The sequence below is a fragment of the Trachypithecus francoisi genome, unplaced genomic scaffold, assembly GCF_009764315.1.
Source record: "Trachypithecus francoisi isolate TF-2019V2 unplaced genomic scaffold, Tfra_2.0 Lachesis_group6, whole genome shotgun sequence".
NCBI lineage: Eukaryota > Metazoa > Chordata > Mammalia > Primates > Cercopithecidae > Trachypithecus > Trachypithecus francoisi.
Window position 1 is genome coordinate 53,113,461 of NW_022681471.1, and position 21,452 is coordinate 53,134,912.

Genomic DNA, 21,452 nt, shown 5'->3' on the forward strand with positions numbered 1-21,452 from the left:
GCTGACAGTTGGCAGTGAACAAGGACGAGGGGAAAGGAATCCAAGATGAACTCACTGTCTTTGTAAGTTTCTTTAATTTTTCATATTTTTGGCACTAAAAATATGCTTTTACTTCATTACATGCTTTGCTATACATCTCACCTTTTGTCAGAGTTTCCTGTCTGGAAACCCATTTTGGGATGTTAATGTCTATCTTCTTAAATAAGATATCTGAGTTCCCTTGAGGAAGAAGTAGTGACTGAGATTGAATCTGTATTTTTTTTTTTTTTTTTGAGGCAGAGTCACGCTCAGATATCAGCTCACTGTAACTTTCGCCTCCCAGGTTCAAATGATTCTCCTGCCTCAGCCTCCCAAATAGCTGGGATTACAGGTGCAAGCCACAATGCCCCGCTAATTTTTTTTTGTATTTTTAGTAGAGATGGGGTTTCGCCATGTTGGCCAGGCTGATCTTGAATCCCTGGCCTAAAGTGACCCGCCTACCTCGGCCTCCCAAAGTGCTAGGATTATAGGCGTGAGCCACCGCGCCTGGCCTTGTTGGTATTTTTAATAGCAAAAACACTGTTTTGCTTTGTTTTCTCTTCAACAAGGAAAGGTTTTAACTTGCTTAATTAACAAACGCAAGAGCCATTGATTTTGAAATGGCATTAAGAAAAGGACAGATTTCTTCTCAGTGTTTCCTCTTTAATTTTTGCACTTGACCTGTGTCTAAAAGTAGACAATATGCCAGGCTTCTAGGTAAAGTTCTCTATTTGTATATCCTCCATATTCCAGAAGAGAATGTTACAATTATTTAACTGAAATAATAAAGCCCTTGGCAAGACTTTTTCTCTAAAGTGGGACAGAATTCATTTTTATTTCTTCTACGTCACATAAGGATACACGGCTGATGAAATAGTTAGGGTTTGTATAAAAATCATCTAACTGTACCTAGTGAAGTCTTCTAAATAGGACAACTCAGTGATTTCTGAATTTTAGGAAACATTACAGTGTTAAAATCTAAATCTTGGCCGGGCACGGTGGCTCAAGCCTGTAATCCCAGCACTTTGGGAGGCCGAGATGGCGATCACGAGGTCAGGAGATCGAGACCATCCTGGCTAACACGGTGAAACCCCGTCTCTACTAAAAATACAAAAACTAGCCGGCGAGGTGGCGGCCGCCTGTAGTCCCAGCTACTCGGGAGGCTGAGGCAGGAGAATGGCGTAAACCCGGGAGGCGGAGCTTGCAGTGAGCTGAGATCCGGTCACTGCACTCCAGCCTGGGCGACAGAGCGAGACTCCGTCTCAAAAAAAAAAAAAAAAAAAAAAATACAGTTATATGTGCGATTTCATCTACATTTTAGATAATCTTTTTTTTTTTTAAAGATGAGTTGTGCTCTGTCACCTGGGCTGGGGTCCAGTGGCATAATCGCGGCTCACTGTAACCCCCCCTCCCGAGTTCAAGTGGTTCTCCTGCCTCAGCCTCCCAAGTAGCTGGGATTACAGGCGCCCAGCACTATGCCCAGCTTGTTTTTTTTTTTTTTTTTTTTTTTTGTATTTTTAATAGAGACAGGGTTTCACCATGTTGGCCAGGCTGGTCTCGAACTCCTGACCTCATGATTCACCCCCTTGGCCTCCCAAAGTGCTGAGATTACAGGCGTGGGCCACCGTGCCTGGCCTGTTTTGTTAATTACTACTGTTTTATATGTTCCCAATGTATATGAGACTTTAGTTTTTTATTCCTAGACCAAAGACGATTGAGTACAAACAAATAATACACTATTCCAAACTATAGTGTCTCTAGTATAAAGTTTGGCTTTTTTGTGCCTGATTAATAAAATTTGAAAAAATAAAATAAAATGACTTCAACTACAGTCATACTGAGTAATCCAGTAGTTTGAACACAAAATATATAAGATCCCTGAAGAACAATGGAGCATCTTCCATTTCAAAATGCCAAGATTTGAATGGATGATTGGCTTTTCAGGAATACTATGCATTCTCTGGTTTGCCCAGTACCCCATGAACAATGTCAGGAAATTCTGAATATTCTGAAACCATAGGTTTGCAGAAACAGAAATTGAAATAGATATGAGCAAAAACATAGCTGTCTCATTATTAAGATTATAACATGGCCGGGCGCAGTGGCTCACGCCTGTATTCCCAGCACTTTGGGAGGCTGGGAGGTGGGTGGATTATGAGATCAGGAGTTCGAGACCAGCCTGACCAACATGGTGAAACCCTGTCTCTACTAAAAATACAAATATTAGCCGGGTGTGGTAGCAGGCGCCTGTAATCCCAGCTACTCAGGAGGCTGAGGCAGGGGAATCGCTTGAGCCTGGGAGGCGGAGGTTGCAGTGAGCAGACACCATGCCACTTCACTCCAGCCTGAGCAACAGAGTGAGACTCTACAAAAAAAAAAAGAAGAGTATAACATGTTTCAGGTCTTTAAAAAGGAGTTTAGGAGACTGTATTCCATGACAATGAAATTTGACTCAAGAAGAGGATGACAGAAACAAAAGAAAAAAATACACATGCGCACACATACACACACACATACAGGACACTTATTCTCATTTTAAATCATAACTTTGCTTTTGTTAAGAATTTTTGGTGATTAGATTACAAACCATTATATTATTAACAATTTGCAATTATTAAAAAAGAACACTCTAGTTTAGGTAAGTAATGATTCTTAAATCAAAGTACACAGCAGAGAACAACAGCAAAGTGCTTAAGAAACACTAGTGTGGGCCAGGCGCGGTGGCTCACGCCTGTAATCCCAGCACTTTGGGAGGCTGAGGCGGGTGGATCACGAGGTCAGGAGATCGAGACCATCCTGGCTAACACGGTGAAACCCCGTCTCTACTAAACATAAAAAAAAAAAAAATTAGCCGAGCATGGTGGCGGGTGCCTGTAGTCCAGCTACTTGGGAGATTGAGGCAGGAGAATGGCGTGAACCCGGGAGGCAGAGCTTGCAGTGAGCTGAGATCGTGCCACTGTACTCCAGCCTGGGCGACAGAGTGAGACTCCGTATCATAAAAAAAATAAAAAAATTAACACTAGTGTGAATAGGCCTAACTGGACAGTCACCAATTACTGATTTAAGGCCCCTTGACACAGGGAAGTTTGATGAGGGTATTATGTAGAAAACAAAAAGAGAAATCAAGATTCTACTGGTCCCTTTACAGATGGCTTACAATAGTCATGATTGTTAGCATGGTGCCAAAGACCAGGTGTTTGTAAAAGGGCATCATGAAATGAGCCAATTAACATGTTTAATCACAACTGAAGACATAACCAAGGATACTATACACTGAATGTGGATGGACATGTCCATATAAGCATGAGCCACTAGCCTTTTTACAAGAAAATATAAATTTAAAACTTAAATTTTCAGAAGTCTTTTTATTATTATTTTAAGAAAAACAAATTCACAGTCTAAATACATATGTACATGCATAGGGAAATGCCTGGAAGGATATGTGCTGAGGTATTAATATTCATTCACTCTAGGTAGAGGAATTGCAGTCAACAGGTTTTTTCTTTTTAGTAACTATATTTTCTAATTTTCCTACAATTTACATGCATGATTGGTAATTAAAAAATTTTTACAAGCCATATAAACTGGGATGTTTCAAAGATATAGAAAAAATTAGTAACTGTAACAATACAGTGATCAAATTTAAGCTTGAAATTATTAAAATATTACATCAATATGATAGATATGTTAACTTACCTAGTACAGATTTTGCTTATTAACTTGGACTATTACACATTGCTTTCCATTGATTTTTTTATAATTAAAAAAAAAATCTTTTGCAGGTAATCCTGAAACAGGGTTTCTCAGTCTCAACATTACTGACATTTTGGGCTGAATATTTATTTGTTGTGGGAGGCTCTCCTGTCCATTGTAGGATGGTTAACAGTGTTCCTGGTTTCAGCCACTTGATGCCACTTGCAGATCCTACTTAGTTGTGATAAACAAAAATGTCTCTAGATCTTGCCAAATGTCCCTTGGGAGGCAAAATCGCTCCTGGGTGAGAACCACTGGCCTAAATTAACACCAGGCAAGTCAGACTTTAAGCAGTTGCTTTTGCCCTAGATAATCTGCATCAATTGTCCTATTGCTCAGGACAACTGTCAGTCATAAGAAGTAACTGAAGCTTGGTTACTGCTCATCCAAGCATATGGCAGATAACCTTTAGATCATCATAATTAGCTGGTAACTGGTTCTCTGGCAACGAAATAGCTGTTTTTCCACTTTGAACTCAGCATGGAAAACTAGGAGACAATGTATGTTTACCATTAAAATTAAACACCAAATGAGATAGGGGAGAACAAAAAGGAAAGTGCTCCTTAAAACATGAAAGGCCATATAATAGCAAAACAATGATCAGACCCAGTTCACCTGTCTCTGTGTCTTTGAAGCCTTCCTTAAATCAGACAGAAGAAATCCCTCACTGCTCTGTGCTTACAAGCTCTTTGTACATATGTGTTATATTTCATTATTACTATTTGTTCTTTGACTGCCTTTCCCACTAGAATGTGAGCTCTGGAGAGCAAATATTTTGATTTTTTTTTTATTCACTCATTGTTCCATTAATTCATTAAACCATTCATATATATCCTTCGAGATCAGCACTGTGTTTGACCCACAGTAGGCTAATTATCGTACTAATCACTGAGGGTATGGAGATGAACATATTACAGGGTAAAATGTGCTAGGATGGAAGTATGAGAGCACACAGAAGGGTAATCTACAACAAAATGGAAGTGTTAGGGAGGGCTTCTTAGAAGAAATGACTTGAACAAGTTGGTAGGCAACTGGAAGGAGTGGGGAGGAGGGGAGGCAGGCACACCAGACAAAAGGAGCTCAATGGGCACAATTCCGGGGGAGTCCTCCCTTCTACTGCCTTATTCAGGGGCGAGGGCATCTTTTCTGATAGAAGATTAATTAGCAAATGGACAAACAAAACAGGATGAAGCAGAATGAAGAAAAATTCAGCCAGCTGAGAAGGTGCCACCAGTAGTATTAACCTCAGGGATCTTCATGCTCAGGTTGAAACAGGCATGCTCTGATCACAATCAATACCTCTGGCCAATCTCAAGACCTCTGGAAAAGGTCAGCTTGTGTACCATATTGCTTATCTTACACTTTCCCACTTCCTGGTGTTTGGACATAATTCAATAATAACTTACTTATGGGGAACACTTCTGTGAAAAATTCTGTATGAGGTGTTATTGCTGGAACTAAAGATATTACATTTTGTTTCCTGATTCTAGTTCTTATTAGACTTTAATAGGAAAAGGTGGCGAGCATTGAACTGGTTTTGTTAATATTTTCATTGTTAATTATTATATTGTCAGATTTTTAAAGGGCAAAATTCAGCTTGTCATAAACAATTCTGACAACTTTTATAAATATTTTTAGAAAAAACTATGGTATTTTTTAGTTTTACAATATTAATCTAAAATGTATACATATTTAAAAACCATCCATACTAGTAGGTATTTTTTATCATGTTAGGGAGTTTGAGTTTTCTTTAAACTATGTCTTCCCTTATTACATATTCCTTTAGTTCCCCATGATATGATATTTAGCTTTTCTATACAAGGAACAATCATATAAGAAAAATAGGACATCCACTTCTGGCCCAAGTAAACAGTCAAAGAGAATACAACAGTTGATTGGTGACATCTCTTTCTAAAGAAGAATTCAATGATGTCTGTAAAATACAGTAAAGTTTGCTCTCTGGCACAGCTGGGGAATGAGGTATTCTGGTCAAATATTCTGCTTAATAGAGTTACCATATATTTTACATGGATTGCCTATTTTCAAAGAGTTGCAATAGATCAAAATAAACCTAAGGCTATATACCCAGGGTGGTCCCAGCTGAGCTCAAAGGGAATTATCTGGGTGTATATGATTAACTAGAGAGAGTTGGTGGGTCCTTAGGGCTCTATTTGCATGAAACGATTTATGTTGGCATTTTATTTATTCCCAGCTTCTAGGAAAAGGAAGATACATGCCTAGGCACTTGAACAAAAGGGAGGAAGGAGGGCAATGGAGGGGTTTACGATTTTAGGATTCCCTTCAGGTCTCTAGGAGTTGAAACATTTTTTAGTCTCCAAGGAGAAAGGGATCAGAAGAGATGCAAAAGGAACTGTTTTTATGAAGTGTCCTGCGAAACATGGCTACTTCTGCACTGAACATAATACCATAATGGTACTTCAAGATTGATGACAAAATTGGAGCAGTAGGAAACTGTACCCTTGGCCCACACATAGGCATTTTCATTAAAGGCAACCCCAAGCAGTTTTGCCAGCAAAAAGCATTTAGCAGAATGGAGCTGAAGCTATAGCAAGACAGGACAGGCAGGGGCTTTTTCTGTTTTGTTCATTGCTGTATTTTCATCACTCTAGAATATAGGCACTCAGTTGCTGATTGGTGAGCAAATTTCACATGATGACGATAGATGACATGTTTTCAGCACCCATGAAATGATTCCAGGTGTACTTTTAGGGGTAAAGACTTTGCAAGGAGCTTGAGTCCTGCTAGTGGGGGAAAAGAGGAGGTAACTAGGATATTTGGATTACTGTTACTAAGGACACTCCCTCTGAATTCACAAATGAAGAGACCTGGAAACGTCTGGTTTACAAAAAAAACTATATCATTAAGAAGCACATCAGGGTCTTGCAGCTTCTTAAGGTTGTTTTCAGAATATTACCACTTTATTGGCAAAGAAAAGAGGCATCAACTTATGAGGCATCTGATAGAAATTTCTGGATGATGAAATTCTAGATATCAGAATTTACATTACTGATTAAGACACTACTTTATTAAACAATATATTTGGTTTCTTACATAAGCCTACCATTTTTATAGTACTGCAGTCAAGTTTTTTTTTTTTTTTTTTTTTAAATGTCAAGTGCTTGGTTTAAAAATGTGTCAAAATAACTTAAGTCATTTTGGATCAGGATTATATACACAATCCTTTCATGTAAAAATTCACCTTCATTTCTTTAAAGGTAAATTACCATTAATAAATGAATAAAATTTTCTGTATATTATCAATTTAGTCTTTCAAGTCTAACTAAATGCAGACATACTCATTGGCTTTCCAATTATAGTTTAGATTTAGATATGATTGAGGCCTTGTAAAAGGGAAGATAGCTTAAGAGAGATGAGAGATTTTCAAAATTAATTATCTCCATAAGCCAACATGGCTACACAGGGAGCTCTCAGACAAGTTTAGGTTTTTAAAGAACAATTACTTAAGATAGAACAAAGAACATCCCTGAGAATTAACATAAGAATGAACTCGGTGGTTATAACTCTCCATGTCACACCAGCTATGGGAGCAATAAAGGCATAATGAAAATCATACTTTGGCCTTTCAGCCTTCTTTGAGTTTTCATATGGTGCTTCTAAAGTTTCTCTTTGTTCTAAGAGACACAGTTCCTCGTAGGAACTTGCTATTATCTCGTTCTACTGCTTCCACTTTCCAGACATAACATTTACCAATTTGGGAGAAGAGTTCAATCTAAGTGATTGCAGCCCATTCAGAGCCAACCATAGATGGTCTGGCCTTTAAAGTAACCATAGCTCTTTTGATTTTGTAAACTATTTTAGTTTAAAAAGCTCAGATTTGGCTGGGTGCAGTAGCCCATGCCTATAATCCTAGCACTTTGGGAGGCCAAGGCAGGTGAATCACCTGAGGTCAGGAGTTTCAGACCAGCCTGGCCAACATGGCGAAACCCCGTCTCTACTAAAAATATGAAAATTAGCCAGGCATGGAAGAGGGTGCCTCTAATCCCAGCTACTCGGGAGGCTGAGGCAGGAGAATCACTTGAACCCAGGGGGTGGAGGTTACAGTGAGCCAAGATCAAGCCACTGCACTCCAGCCTGGGCGACAGAGCAAGACTCCGTCTCAAAAAAAAAAAGCTCAGTTTTATCCTGAGGCACAGGGAAGTTGTGAAAGAATCTTAAGTCAGGAAACTAAGGTTATCTTGTTTGGTTTCTTTTGTTTTTAATTTTATTCTCACTAAAATGGGGTGAATGGATTAGGAAATGGAAATGGGTATGAGAAGAAGACACAGATACCAGTCAGGAGGTCATTATTATAGTCCAGATGAGAGATGGCTGAAGCCAGGAACTCAAATAGTATCAGTGGGCTTGGAGAGAAATAGATGGATTCAAAAGTCATCTAGGGTCAGGCAAAGTGGCTCATGCATGTAATTCCAGCATTTTGGGAGGTTGAGGCAGGAGGAATGCTTGAGGCCAGGAATACAAGACTAGCCTGGGCAACATAGCGAGACCTCATCTCTATTAAAAATTAAAAATTTAGCCAGGCATGGTGATGCATGCCTGTAGTCCTAGTTACTCAGGAGGATGAGGTGGGAGGATCACTTGTGCCCAGGAGTTTGAGGATACAGTGAGCTATGATCATGCCACTACACTCCAGCCTGGGAAACAGAGCAAACCTGTCTCAATCAATCAGTCAGTCTGGGAAGTAGAAGCAGCAAGCCTGAACAATGGCATAAAACGCTATGATTACTTGATATCATTTAGTATCTTAACACTTAGCTATTTTAATGCTCATTTAGGAGCTGTTCCAAAGTTTATCAAATGAACAGTAGCACATACTGATTTCGTTGAGGGGAAATTGGCTAACATGATTAATAGCAACGGTAACATTTTCAAGTTATGTCAATGAATCTAATAATTCTGCAAAGCTTTATTCCTATATTTCTACTAAATGAGGTACAGAATGAGGACACACACACAACAAATATTTATTGAGTGCCTGGGTAACATATTGTTCTTTAAAAAAACAAAACAAAAACACACAGAAGCAGCAGGAAACTGACAGATTTAAAACAGAAAAGAAGTATTTTCTATAATTTATTTGGAGCTATGAAAGTTATTGAAGTATAATACTTGCCTCGAACACTTTCCCAACAGCTGAAATTAATTTTTATGCCTAAGCAAGATACTGCATGGTGGTGAAACATATATGGTTCACTGATTTTGAATATTCTATTCAAAATATCTCAAAAGAAAAAAAGATTATTTGTGCAGTCAACTATTTGAACTAGCAGAATGACTGAAGCATATAAAGGAGAATAAGCAAAAAAGATGTTTAGACATTTCATAAATATGGAATTTGATTTGTTTGTTTGTATACATTATGAGGTACCAGTGCAATTTTGTTACATGCATGTATTGCACAGTGGTGAAGTCAGAGCTTTTAGGGTATCCATCACCCGAATAATATACATCATACCCATTAAATAATTTTTCTCATTATCCACACCCCTCCTACCCCTGAGTCTCCAATGTGTGTCATGGAATTTGATTTTCTTCCACAAAATATTCAACTTAAATTTAGGAGTTATTAATTTTGTCTATATTGCATGCTGTTTTGTTTTTGGTTTTTTTTTTGTTTGTTTTGTTTTTTTTGAGATGGAGTCTCGTTCTGTCTCCCAGGCTGGAGTGCAGTGGCACGATCTTGGCTCACTGCAAGCTCCACTTTCCAGGTTCAGGCCATTCTCCTGCCTCAGCCTCCCGAGTAGCTGGGACTACAGGTGCCCACCACCATGCCTGGCTAATTTTTTTTTTTTTTTTTTTTGTATTTTTTAGTAGAGCTGTGGTTTCACCGTGTTAGCCAGGATGGTCTTGATCTCCTGACCTCATGATCTGCCCGCCTCGGCCTCTCAAAGTTCTGGGATTACAGGCTTGAGCCACCGTACCTGGCCAGTATGCTGTTCTTTTTTTTTTTTTTTTTTTTTGAGACGAAGTCTCGCTCTGTCGCCCAGGCTGGAGTGCAGTGGCCGGATCTCAGCTCACTGCAAGCTCCGCCTCCCGGGTTTACGCCATTCTCCTGCCTCAGCCTCCCGAGTAGCTGGGACTACAGGCGCCCGCCACCACGCCCGGCTAGTTTTTGTATTTTTTTGTTTGTTTTGTTTTGTTTTTGAGACGGAGTCTTGCTCTGTCACCCAGGCTGGAGTGCAGTGGCCGGATCTCAGCTCACTGCAAGCTCCGCCTCCTGGGTTTACGCCATTCTCCTGCCTCAGCCTCCCGAGTAGCTGGGACTACAGGCGCCCGCCACCTCGCCCGGCTAGTTTTTGTATTTTTTAGTAGAGACGGGGTTTCACCGTATTCACCAGGATGGTCTCGAACTCCTGACCTCGTGATCCGCCCGTCTCGGCCTCCCAAAGTGCTGGGATTACAGGCTTGAGCCACCGCGCCCGGCCAGTTTTTTGTATTTTTTAGTAGAGACGGGGTTTCACTGTGTTAGCCAGGATGCGTCTCGATCTCCTGACCTCGTGATCCGCCCGTCTCGGCCTCCCAAAGTGCTGGGATTACAGGCTTGAGCCACCGCGCCCGGCTATGCTGTTCTTTAAACTCATGAAATCTCTGAGAAACTAACTAGAAAGGGTCTTAATTCTGAATTTAGAAATGTTTCCAATTATATACATTTTGATACCAATATATTGTACATTCATCTGGAATACCTTTAATATCCTCATTAGCTGAGTAATATAGAATATGAATATTAAGTAATAGAGAAGTATTCTATAGACATTATCCAATTCTGCTTTCATTTATTTGAATTGATTACTTTGAAAAAAGTCTTAATCCATAATGTCAACTTCTTTTATTTCTATTTGCCCCATCTTTTAGAGGATATCTCTATCTGAGGACGATTTTTTGGTATGTGCATTTTGTTTATGCTACACATGCCAAATAGATCTCCCAAGATGAAACTCTGAGCTCATTTGGAAGTAATTTTTGGTAGCACATGAATCAGAACTCTTATTTTCTTCTCAGCACTACTGGTATTTTATTGCTTCCATCTATAGTCCAATATGCTTTTAGTGTTAAGAACCCTGAGGCCAAACACACAAAGCACTAAGAAAATGGGAACTTCTGGCGATTACAATTTTTGCCAGTCTTTCAGGGTTCTTCCCTCCCCTGGGAGAGTGAAATCACTTTAAGTTCACTATGAAACAGGAACATGGTGAGCACAAATGATTGACTGAAGTTGGTGATGTTGATTTAGGAGTCTTCGACTTAAAGGTCAGGTATAAAAACCTTAAACCTGCCTGTCAAAGTCTGCTTGTCAAATGCCGATGGATTTTTCAAGACTCTGCCCTAATGTCACTTTTTCTATCAAGGCCTCTCTGGCCAACACAGGCAGAGTTAGGCAGTTCCTCCTTTATGTTATTAGCACACCTTAACATACTTCTATGGCAGCACTTATCAAATCATATTGCATTTGTTTATCTGTCTCCACTCATGGATAGAGAGAAACCATTCTCTTCCTTTATCTGTGAACCAGAGCATTACCAAAATCAAGTTGGTTTTCAATAATTAATGGAAAGGATGGTCAGAGAATGGCTAATAATATTCTACATTTGTATACCATAGGTTTCAAGGTCTTTTCACATAGTAGTGAGGAAGACTTGGCTTAAATTATTTTCCGTCTTTCTTTCTTTCTTTTTTCTTTTTTTTGAGGCGGAGTTTTGCTCTTTTTGCTTAGGCTGGAGTGCAATGGCACTATCTCAGCTCACCGCAACCTCCGCCTCCCGGGTTCAAGTGATTCTCCTGCCTCAGCCTCCCTAGTGGCTGGGATTACAGGCATGCACCACCACCCTGGCTAATTTTTGTATTTTTAGTAGAGATGGGGTTTCTCCATGTTGGGCAGGCTGGTCTTGAACTCCTGACCTCATGTGATCCACCCACCTAGGCCTCCCAAAGTGCTGGGATTACAGGCGTGAGCCACCACACCCTGCTATTTTCCATCTTTTATAGATAAAGAAACAAATGCCCAGAGAGGTTATACGACCCATCCACGTTCAAAACAGTTAATATATTGTACACCTAATTCTCATGGCAGCAAGTTGATAAAGATTTGTAGATAGAAGTGGTAGCAGTACTGTTATATAAGGCAAACATAGCAATGGCTGGCCAGGAGTGCATTATGTAAGTGTTTCAGATTGGTTGACACATTTAGGATCTCATTACTTGTTTTGAAGGTCAATCTTTTTTTTTTTTTTGAGGCGGAGTCTCGCTCTGTCGCCCAGGCTGGAGTGCAGTGGCCGGATCTCAGCTCACTGCAAGCTCCGCCTCCTGGGTTTACGCCATTCTCCTGCCTCAGCCTCCCGAGTAGCTGGGACTACAGGCGCCCGCCACCTCGCCCGGCTAGTTTTTTTTTTGTATTTTTAGTAGAGACGGGGTTTCACCATGTTAGCCAGGATGATCTCGATCTCCTGACCTCATGATCCGCCCGTCTCGGCCTCCCAAAGTGCTGGGATTACAGGCTTGAGCCACCGCGCCCGGCCATTGAAGGTCAATCTTAACAGGTTCTCAAGAAATTAACTTAAATGGACATGAAACGACACAAGAATATCAAATTATTTACATTCAGTAACAATATATGAAAATTCTTACTCTGTACTCAAGCTACAGTGAAGTCAGCAGAAAGACATAAAACATATCCTATGTATGTATGTAATATATATGACTCTGCCATCTCTGAAATTCCGAGCGTGACTCACACTACTAACAGGGAATAGAATTCTTAGAGATCAATCCTTTAACTCTTTCATTTTACAAAAGACAGACAGAAATGGATAGCGAGAAAGGATACATGACTTACTCAAAGTCACACAGCTTTTTAGTGGCAGTACCAGGACACAAAATCAGGTCTCCTTAATAATATTCTGACATTTTTAAAAAACAAGTTATGATTGAGAAGTGATACAAGTAGAGTTCTTAGCCTTCTAGGCATCTGGCTAATATGAGTACACACAGGCTGTAACACTGGAATTATCATTAAAAGAATGCCGCAACATGGTGGGGAAGTACACCATCTACCACTCTGTGTCTGAGTATCGGGGAGGTAAGGGAACGCAAAATATGACAGTGTTTTAGGATCTAAATGGAGATCAACAATATTAATTATATTTATTCTTATATATTTTACATATATAGTCTTTTATTTATTTATTTATTTTGGGACAGCCTCACTCTGTCTCCAGCGGCTCACTACAACCTTCGCCTCCCAAGTTCAAGCGATTCTCCTGCCTTAGCTCTGAAGTAGCTGGGATTACAGGTGCCTGCCACCATGCCCGGCTAATTTTTGTATTATTAGTAGAGACAGGGTTTTGCCATGTTGGCCAGGCTGGTCTCAAACTCCTGACCTCAGGTGATCCACCCACCTCGGCCTCCCAAAGTGCTGAGATTACAGGTGTGAGCCACTGCGCCTGGCCACATATATATTCTTATATATCCATTCACCCACAGACATTGTTACAAAAAAAATTATTGAATTTATCATTTCAGTGTGTCAACTAAAGTATATTTTCTGTTTCCTCATTCCTTTTTAATGTAAATTTTTTTTTCCTTTTTGAAAATAATCCAAGTAGATATAACCTGTGCGCTTATGTGTTCATAGCATATAATCAGCTTTTAAGTTTTGAAAATGATTTGATCACTTTCTCTTAGCCCTCTTCTCATTGCCAGTAGAACACATTCTACTAGTTATTGGTTAGCTACAAAGTATGTGTCTCTATGAAGGGTCAAAGACCAAAATCAACTAATATTTTCAGCAAAAAAGAAGACATATGATCATACTTCTGGAAGTTTGTGGATTAACTTCTATGACCAAAGCTGCTTGTTTAACTTTTGGGGTGTGCTCTGGGTTATAGGCCCTGGGTTAGGAAATGAAAGCAATTTGATTTCCACAAGCATATTCATATCTCACAGATGAAGTCACACCAAAATCAAATGATTTCACAGGACAACAGCATTGACAAAGAAAGTACTGCTTTGGGAATAAAAACATACCTCACACTAGAATGAATTTGTTTGTTAACTGATCTTCCTGCTGGGGATTATTGCTAGAGGTCCTCACGCCTGTAATCCCAACACTTCGGGAGGTTGAAGTAGGTGGATCACTTGAGGTCAGGAGTTCGAGACCAGCCTGGCCAACATGGTGAAACCCCGTCTCTACTAAAAATACAAAAATTAGCTGGGCGTGGTGGCATGTGCCTGTAATCCCAGCTACTTGGGAGGCTGAGGCAGAAGAATCGCTTGAACCTGGGAGGCAGAGGTTGCAATGAGCCGAGATCGCGCCACTGCACTTCAGCCTGGGCAACAGAGCGAGACTCCATATAAAAAAAAAATATATATATATATATACACACACACACACACACACACACACACACACATATACACCTTTATCTGTTTGAGATCAACTATTGTGCATATCTTTCTGTTACTATTACAATCAGAGTCTGTGTTCTTCCTGCTACTCCTTTGTTGGATGCAGAGGAGGTGTATTTCCACAGCATTTATATAGCAAAGTCTTTGATTCCTTTTAGCATCATAACTTGTACCCTAATTGCCACCCCCAATTAATGCTAATATTTACTGTGATCCTCAAGAGTTCCAGTTTAAAACAAGAGCCCACATTGTGAAAGAAACTTTAGGTATTCAAAGTCATTGACAAAGTCCAATTCAAAATCAGTTTCTCATTTAGGCTGTGAAAGAAACTTGTTTATAAATCACAGCATTTGAATTTATAATGTGAAAAGTTCTAGATATTAATTTTTAAGGTATGTAAAATTATAATATTATGCTATATAAAAATTGGGGTTATTTAAGTACCAATTCATTCATTTCCTATAAAATGTCAGTAAACATTTCCCATGTATACCTAACATTGAAGATGATTCATTGAGGTCCGCATTATGTTAAGCCAGCCATGACTTATAACCTAATTTTTATCCATGTCACAGGTATAAAATATCTGTCAATTCTTGTTAAAAAACTGTCACATGAAATCAATATAGTCAATAGGAACATACAACAACAATAGAAGGAAGACATTCAGAAATACAAGCAACAGGACTTGCAATGCTTTAAGATGTATTACTCACCAAAAACAAAGTTCGGAAGTTGTTGAGATCACCAAAGAACTCTTCTATGCTCACTGTCTTTGAGTCAAAAATGAAGTATTCTCCGAGATTCTCATAGAGCTTCATCATGTTGTTGTGCATGGTGGAGAGTTTTTCATACTGTTCTCTGGCACTCTTTGTAAAGCTGTAGCTTTTTGTTAAGGAAATGACCCAACAGTACCTTTTAAATGCAATCACTAGATGTTAAGATTGAATTAAATCATCACTTCTATAAATATATTAGCATTAGTTTGTTAGGGCTGCCATGGTAAAATACCACAGATTAGGTGGCTTAAACAACAGAAACTGATTTTCTCACAATTCTGGAGGCTAGAAGTCTGAGATCAGGGTCTAGTGGGTTTAATTTCTTCTGAGGTCTCTCCATAGTCCTTCCTCTGTCTGTATCCTAATCGCTTCTTCTTACATTAGACATATTGGATTAGGGCCCACACTCATCAGCTCATTTTAACTTAATTACTTCCTTGAAGTCCCTATGATCAAATATAGTCACATTCTGAGGTACAGGGTGGTTAGGACTTTAGCATATGAATTTTGGGGAAGACACATTTTAGCCCAAAATAACTTGCTAGAGTCATTATATTGGTTAGTGAGACTTGAAGATCTTTAAATTAGGCAGAACTATTCAATATGTAACCACACGGAACATATTTGTTAGAAAATGTTTGCTAAATGAAAGCATATAGGCATAAATACCAGAAAATGGCCTAATATATTTTTATGAGTAAGGTAGAAAACAGTGACAAAAAACTTAAAGAAAAAATTATATATATATATATATATATATTATCTTTTTAATATATATCTCTATATAAATAGAGATAGAGGTTATAGTGAGGCCGGGTGTGGTGGCTCACGCCTGTAATCCCAGCACTTTGGGAGGCCGAGGTGAGCAGATCACAAGGTCAGGAGTTTGAGACCAGCCTGGCCAACATAGTGAAACCCCGTCTCTACTAAAAATACAAAAAATTAGCCAGGCATGGTGACATGCGCCTGTAGTCCCAGCTACTTGGGAGGCTGAGGCAGGAAAATCGCTTGAACTCGGGAGGTGGAGGTTGTGCTGAGCCAAGATCGTGCCCCAGCACTCCAGCCTGGGCAACAGTGTGAGACTCCGTCTCAAAAAAAAAAAAAAAAAAAGAGGTGATCGTGAATTCTGTATATGAGTGTTATATATGTGTGTGTATATACATATATGCATAACTCACACAAGGAAGAGAGAGAAGGAAGAAGGTGATGGGGTTCAAGATACACTTCCCCAAAATATAGCACCTTGGCATTTGAGAAATCAGCAAAGCAGGAAGATCTCTCTGATCTTCTTCTAATCCTTTTCTCCTGAAGCACAAGAAATAATTCTCTTAACTGCCTCTGAAGTAGGTTATAAGACCCTCATTTCAGAGCTGCTCTTCCTATACCTGAAGGAAAAGAATGTCCTTATCTCTGGAGACATATGGACACAGAGAAGAATCTGAACAAATATGCCTTGCTAAGTCCCCCCAGCTCATTACCATTAGATCATACCCCCTTTGTCCAATTATATTTCCCCACTGTCCACTCTTCATCAAACCTAATCATAAAAATATACAAGTTTCCCTATTTCTTTTGGTCTTCATTTCTGAGGGCTCCTGTGTCACATGAAATTTATATTAAATAAATCCATAAGTTTTCCTCTTGTTAATCTGTCTTTTGTTTTAGAGGTCTCAGCCACAAACCCAGCAATGGTGAGAAGAGAAACTGCTTTTCCTCTATAAAGAAAAGAAAGTGGCCTGGCAAGAAAGGAGGAAGAGGGAGAAGGAGGGAACGGGGGAGAGAAAAGAGAGGATGAAGGGGAGAGGGAGAGAGAGACACAGAGGGAGAGGGAGAAGGAGAGAGAGGTAAAGAAAATTTGCTGTAGCTCTAGAGAGAATTTTCTGTACCTTTAGAACCTTAATGGCTCAAAGGGCTTGTTAAAACACAAATAGCTGTTTGCTGGGGCCCCAGATCAGGGGCCTAAGAATTATCATTTCTAACTAATTTCCAGGTGATGCTGATGCTCCTGGTCCAGGCCCACACTTTGAGTAGTATGTTTTAGAAAATTAAGTAGAAGCTATTATCTCCAGAAACTAATTTTACCAGTTTTAAAAAAATTTTGAAGGAATAAATGATTTTAACAACCACCACTACCAAATCATAAAATGAACGAAATATATAAATGTGTCCTACTAAAGATATCTCACTATATATAAATTTATACTTATAGAAAGAAATTATAATACATTTTTTTCTGATTACAGAAGATATAAATGACCCTTTTTTACAACTTAGAAATTAAGAACTTAAGTCAACTAAATTTTCCCACTCAGAAACAAGTATTGTGAACATTTTGGAGCATTTCCTCCTGGTCTTTCTTCTATGGCTAGTAACTTTTGATTGTTATGGATAAGAATGTTTTAGAAAAAGGTAAGTGGACTAATCATAAAGAAGAAAGGAAACAAAATCAACAGTTTAAAATTAGAGTTAAATCCATTAAAAATTAATAATGATCACATAAGTAAAATTTCTTTAGATGGAAAAGTAATTGACTTGGAATTGTATAGAAAAATAATGGTGCAGTCTGGGGCATACTATTTTAAGATCTACTATAGTGTATTAATATTTTGTGGTACTATTATTTTATCAAGTACTGATAATTGTGCCTTGAAAAACTTGACTTTATAAGATTTTCTGAATTCTTCACTGTGTTTTATTATAACCTGGGGCCAAATTTATTTTCCATGGGAACACAGCTCTAGTTCTATAATGAAAGTCAATGGGGAAATCAGACCATTTCTGGAAAGTTACTTTGCAGCTGACACTTATGGAATACACCATGATTTTAAAAGTGAGATGCTCACTTCCTATGTTATTTTTTTATGCTACGTAAGTATTAGCATTCACATTAACAACACAACAGCCCCTTTCATGCTGACAAGTGACATTAAATCTTTCAATCCTCAAGCCCATTTTTATGTCAATAGACCCGAAAGAACAAACACATTTCTGACAGACTCTACTTTCTTTTTAGCAATGAAAGGGTACGTAATGCTTCACATATAAAAACATTCTGATTTTTACCTTTGAGACTGTCATCATATATATATTGGTTTTTAAGAAAATGTTTAGCATCATATTTAAGCACAGCAGAAAGAAGACTCTTCATTTTTTAGCAAAGAATGAAAGTGACATTTCTGTTTTCTAGCCTCTCTTCCCTAAATAAAATAGATTCATTCCAGGGACTTGCTAGGCAGAAACACTTTGCAAAGGTCACTTACTTGTAATCTATTTGCAATGCAAATTACTAACTGTTTGTATATTGCAGAAAACTCAACATCTGTACAACACAGAGAAAAAGCCAAAGATAACAAAAAAGGGAAAATGTGTATGTTCCCCATTTATCATAACACAATTTTTCACCAGCTAAAACATGGCCATGTAGTGATACCAAATTTCATAAATTTGTTCTTATAGAACAAAAACTGGTTTCAGAAATTGTCTCTGTACCCAAGTGAGGAAATCTGAAAAATTCTGAGACTGGTTTATCTTCAAAATAACAAATGGAAAGCAGTCCAATCTCTAAATCCTTCACTTATCTTCAAAGAGATTACTTTGTAAAAGGGATAGATGGCTGACGAGTCAGCACCGAAATTTTTCACAATTGCAACCATGTCACCAAATCCTACACGGGACTGCAGGTAAGAAAAGAAGTGGACATCACTCCATATCATCCCTGTATTTAATGTGGAAATTTTAAAAACTTACCATTTATTTTAAATTCTCTGCATTATTTTTTAGAGACAGGATCTTTCTCTGTTACTCAGGCTGGAGTGCAGTGGCACGATCCTAGCTCACTGCAGCCTCGAACTCCCAGGCTCAAGCCATCCTCCCGCCTTAGCCTTTCAAGTAGCTGGGACTACAGATGTATGCCACCACACCTGGCTTCATATGGGAAATTTTTATTTTGTTTTTTGAGCAGTCATTAAATACAAGATACTGGGGTGGTATCATGCTAAGCATTGTGGTCGATAGAATGATCATTAAAGCCTTAATCTCTACCCTGAAGAAGTTTATAATCCAATAGTACAATAATTCTACCACCATCAATTTGCATGTGTATAAGACTTTATCACTTATTATATACATTTCCTTCCATTACATCCCATATTCTTCATAACAACCTTTTCAAAAAGGCAGAGCATATTACCATTCAAATTTTACAGTTGTGGGAGCTAGACAAAAGGCAGTTATCCATTTAGGGTTAGAACGCAGACATTGTAATAATCCATGGCATGACACCTAGTTCTTTTCATATAGAAGTGTATTGTTTACAATAACAGTGACCTTCATGTGGCAAAATTCAATATTCACTCCTTTATTTTTCTTTTTAGGTCTCAGCAGCATATAACACATTTAGCTACTTCTCTTAATTTCTGTGACACAGAAATGAAGTTTTCTTTCTCACTTCCTCTCCTCTGATAACTTTTTTTTTTCTTTGTTTTGTTTTTTTGTTTTTGTTTTTGTTTTTTTGAGACGGAGTCTCGCTCTGTGGCCCGGGCTGGAGTGCAGTGGCCAGATCTCAGCTCACTGCAAGCTCCGCCTCCCGGGTTTACGCCATTCTCCTGCCTCAGCCTCCCGAGTAGCTGGGACTACAGGCACCCGCCACCTCGCCCGGCTAGTTTTTTGTATTTTTTAGTAGAGATGGGGTTTCACCATGTTAGCCAGGATGATCTCGATCTCCTGACCTTGTGATCCGCCCGCCTCGGCCTCCCAAAGTGCTGGGATTACAGGCTTGAGCCACCGCGCCTGGCCGTTTTGTTGTTTTTTTGAGATGGAGTCTTACTCTGTCACCCAGGCTGAAGTGCAGTGGCGTGATCTCAGCTCACTGCGACCTCCACCTCCTGGGTTCAAGCGATTCTCCTGCCTCAGCCTCCCAAGTAGCTGGGATTACAGGCACAGCCCACCACATCCAGCTAATTTTTGTATTTTTAGTAGAGATGGGGTTTCACCATGTTGGCCAGGCTGGTCTTGAACTCCTGACCTCAGGTGATCCACCCACCTGGGTCACCCAATGTGCTGGGATTACAGGCGTGAGCCACCGTGCCTGGACTCTTCTGACAACTTCTATAAAATGTTAGAGTAGAAGGTTTGGTCCTGAGCCCTCTATCTGCATTCTCTGTCTAGTTGATTTCAGCAATTCACATAGCTTTTGTCAGGCCTCTGAGCCAAAGCTAAGCCATCATATCCCCTGTGACCTGCAGGTACACATCCAGGAGGCCTGTTCCTGCCCTAACTGATGACATTCCACCACAAAAGAAGTGAAAATGGCCTGTTCCCGCCTTAACTGATGACATTACCTTGTGAAATTCCTTTTCCTGGCTCAAAAGCTCCCGACTGAGCACCTTGTGACCCCCACCCCTGCCCACCAGAGAACAACCCCCTTTGACTGTAATTTTCCTTTACCTACCCAAATCCTATAAAACGGCCCCACCCCATATCCCTTCGCTGACTCTCTTTTCAGACAGCCCGCCTACACCCAGGTGAAATAAACAGCCTTGTTGCTTACACATTATGATTGGTGGGACTGGGTCAGGCAGCCTGCCCTTAGTTGTGTTTTGGCAGCACTGAGGGAGAAGTCTATGGCCATATTTAGGGTGATATGGGAAAGCTGGTTATGGACCCACTATATAACGAATGCTAGAACCTCTCCTAACACAGTTCCCTGAGAAACTACTGAAGGCAATGGTAAGATCAGCAGCCAAAGGGCATTTGCTCCAGAATACCCAGATTTCCTGGTATTTGGTGCTACAGGAGAGAGTGACAACAACTAGAGAAGCTTCAAAGCACAGGGCACTCTGGGGAGGATGATTAGACTATTCCAGGATCGAAATGTAGAGTGACCTCTTCCCATCTGTTTAAGCAACTTTGGAAGTCCTTGAAATATTTAAAGAGAAGAACCCTGGGAAAACAATGGACCTTCCAAGATGAAGGTAATTCAGAGTAATTTATAACCTAAAATAAATATAACCTTATGGCGGTGAAGTGGGACATATCTAATACATATAAACTTGTCAAGTATGAGAGGAAAATAAGAAATTCAATGCAATTTTCCTTTTACTAGTCCCCTTCCAAATTCCTTGTTCTACAAAGACAAATATTTCTGATTTTTCAAGCATGAAGTTATTCAAGATAACTCTAAGCTAAAATCACATCATCTTCTCCCTAACAGAAGTGTTTTTTGCGGGTTTATAAACTAAAATGTGTGCAGCATTTTAAAACACTGCAAGGTAAAATGCTAATGTTTTGAAAATGTTATTAATGTGAAATCAGTTTGGTCTCAGTCATGAATCTGGAAAGTCAATTTATAAAACATTTATCATAAGTCCCACAAAGCATTTTTATTTCCTTTTTTGTTTTGAGACAGAGTCTCATTCTATCGCCCATGCTGGAGGGCAGTGGCATGATCTCAGCTCACTG

At 39.3% G+C, this 21,452-nt stretch overlaps 1 protein-coding gene across 5 annotated transcripts in view; it reads right to left on the reverse strand.

The window, feature by feature from the left end:
• Positions 1-21,452, reverse strand: part of DIAPH2 (diaphanous related formin 2) — a 947,390-nt gene that overhangs the window by 237,183 nt on the left and 688,755 nt on the right. For all 5 annotated transcript variants that reach the window (XM_033201830.1, XM_033201829.1, XM_033201828.1 and 2 more), the window contains one exon: positions 14,931-15,095. In XM_033201830.1, coding sequence (XP_033057721.1) covers positions 14,931-15,095 — 165 coding nt within the window. The remainder of the gene's footprint in view (positions 1-14,930; positions 15,096-21,452) is intronic.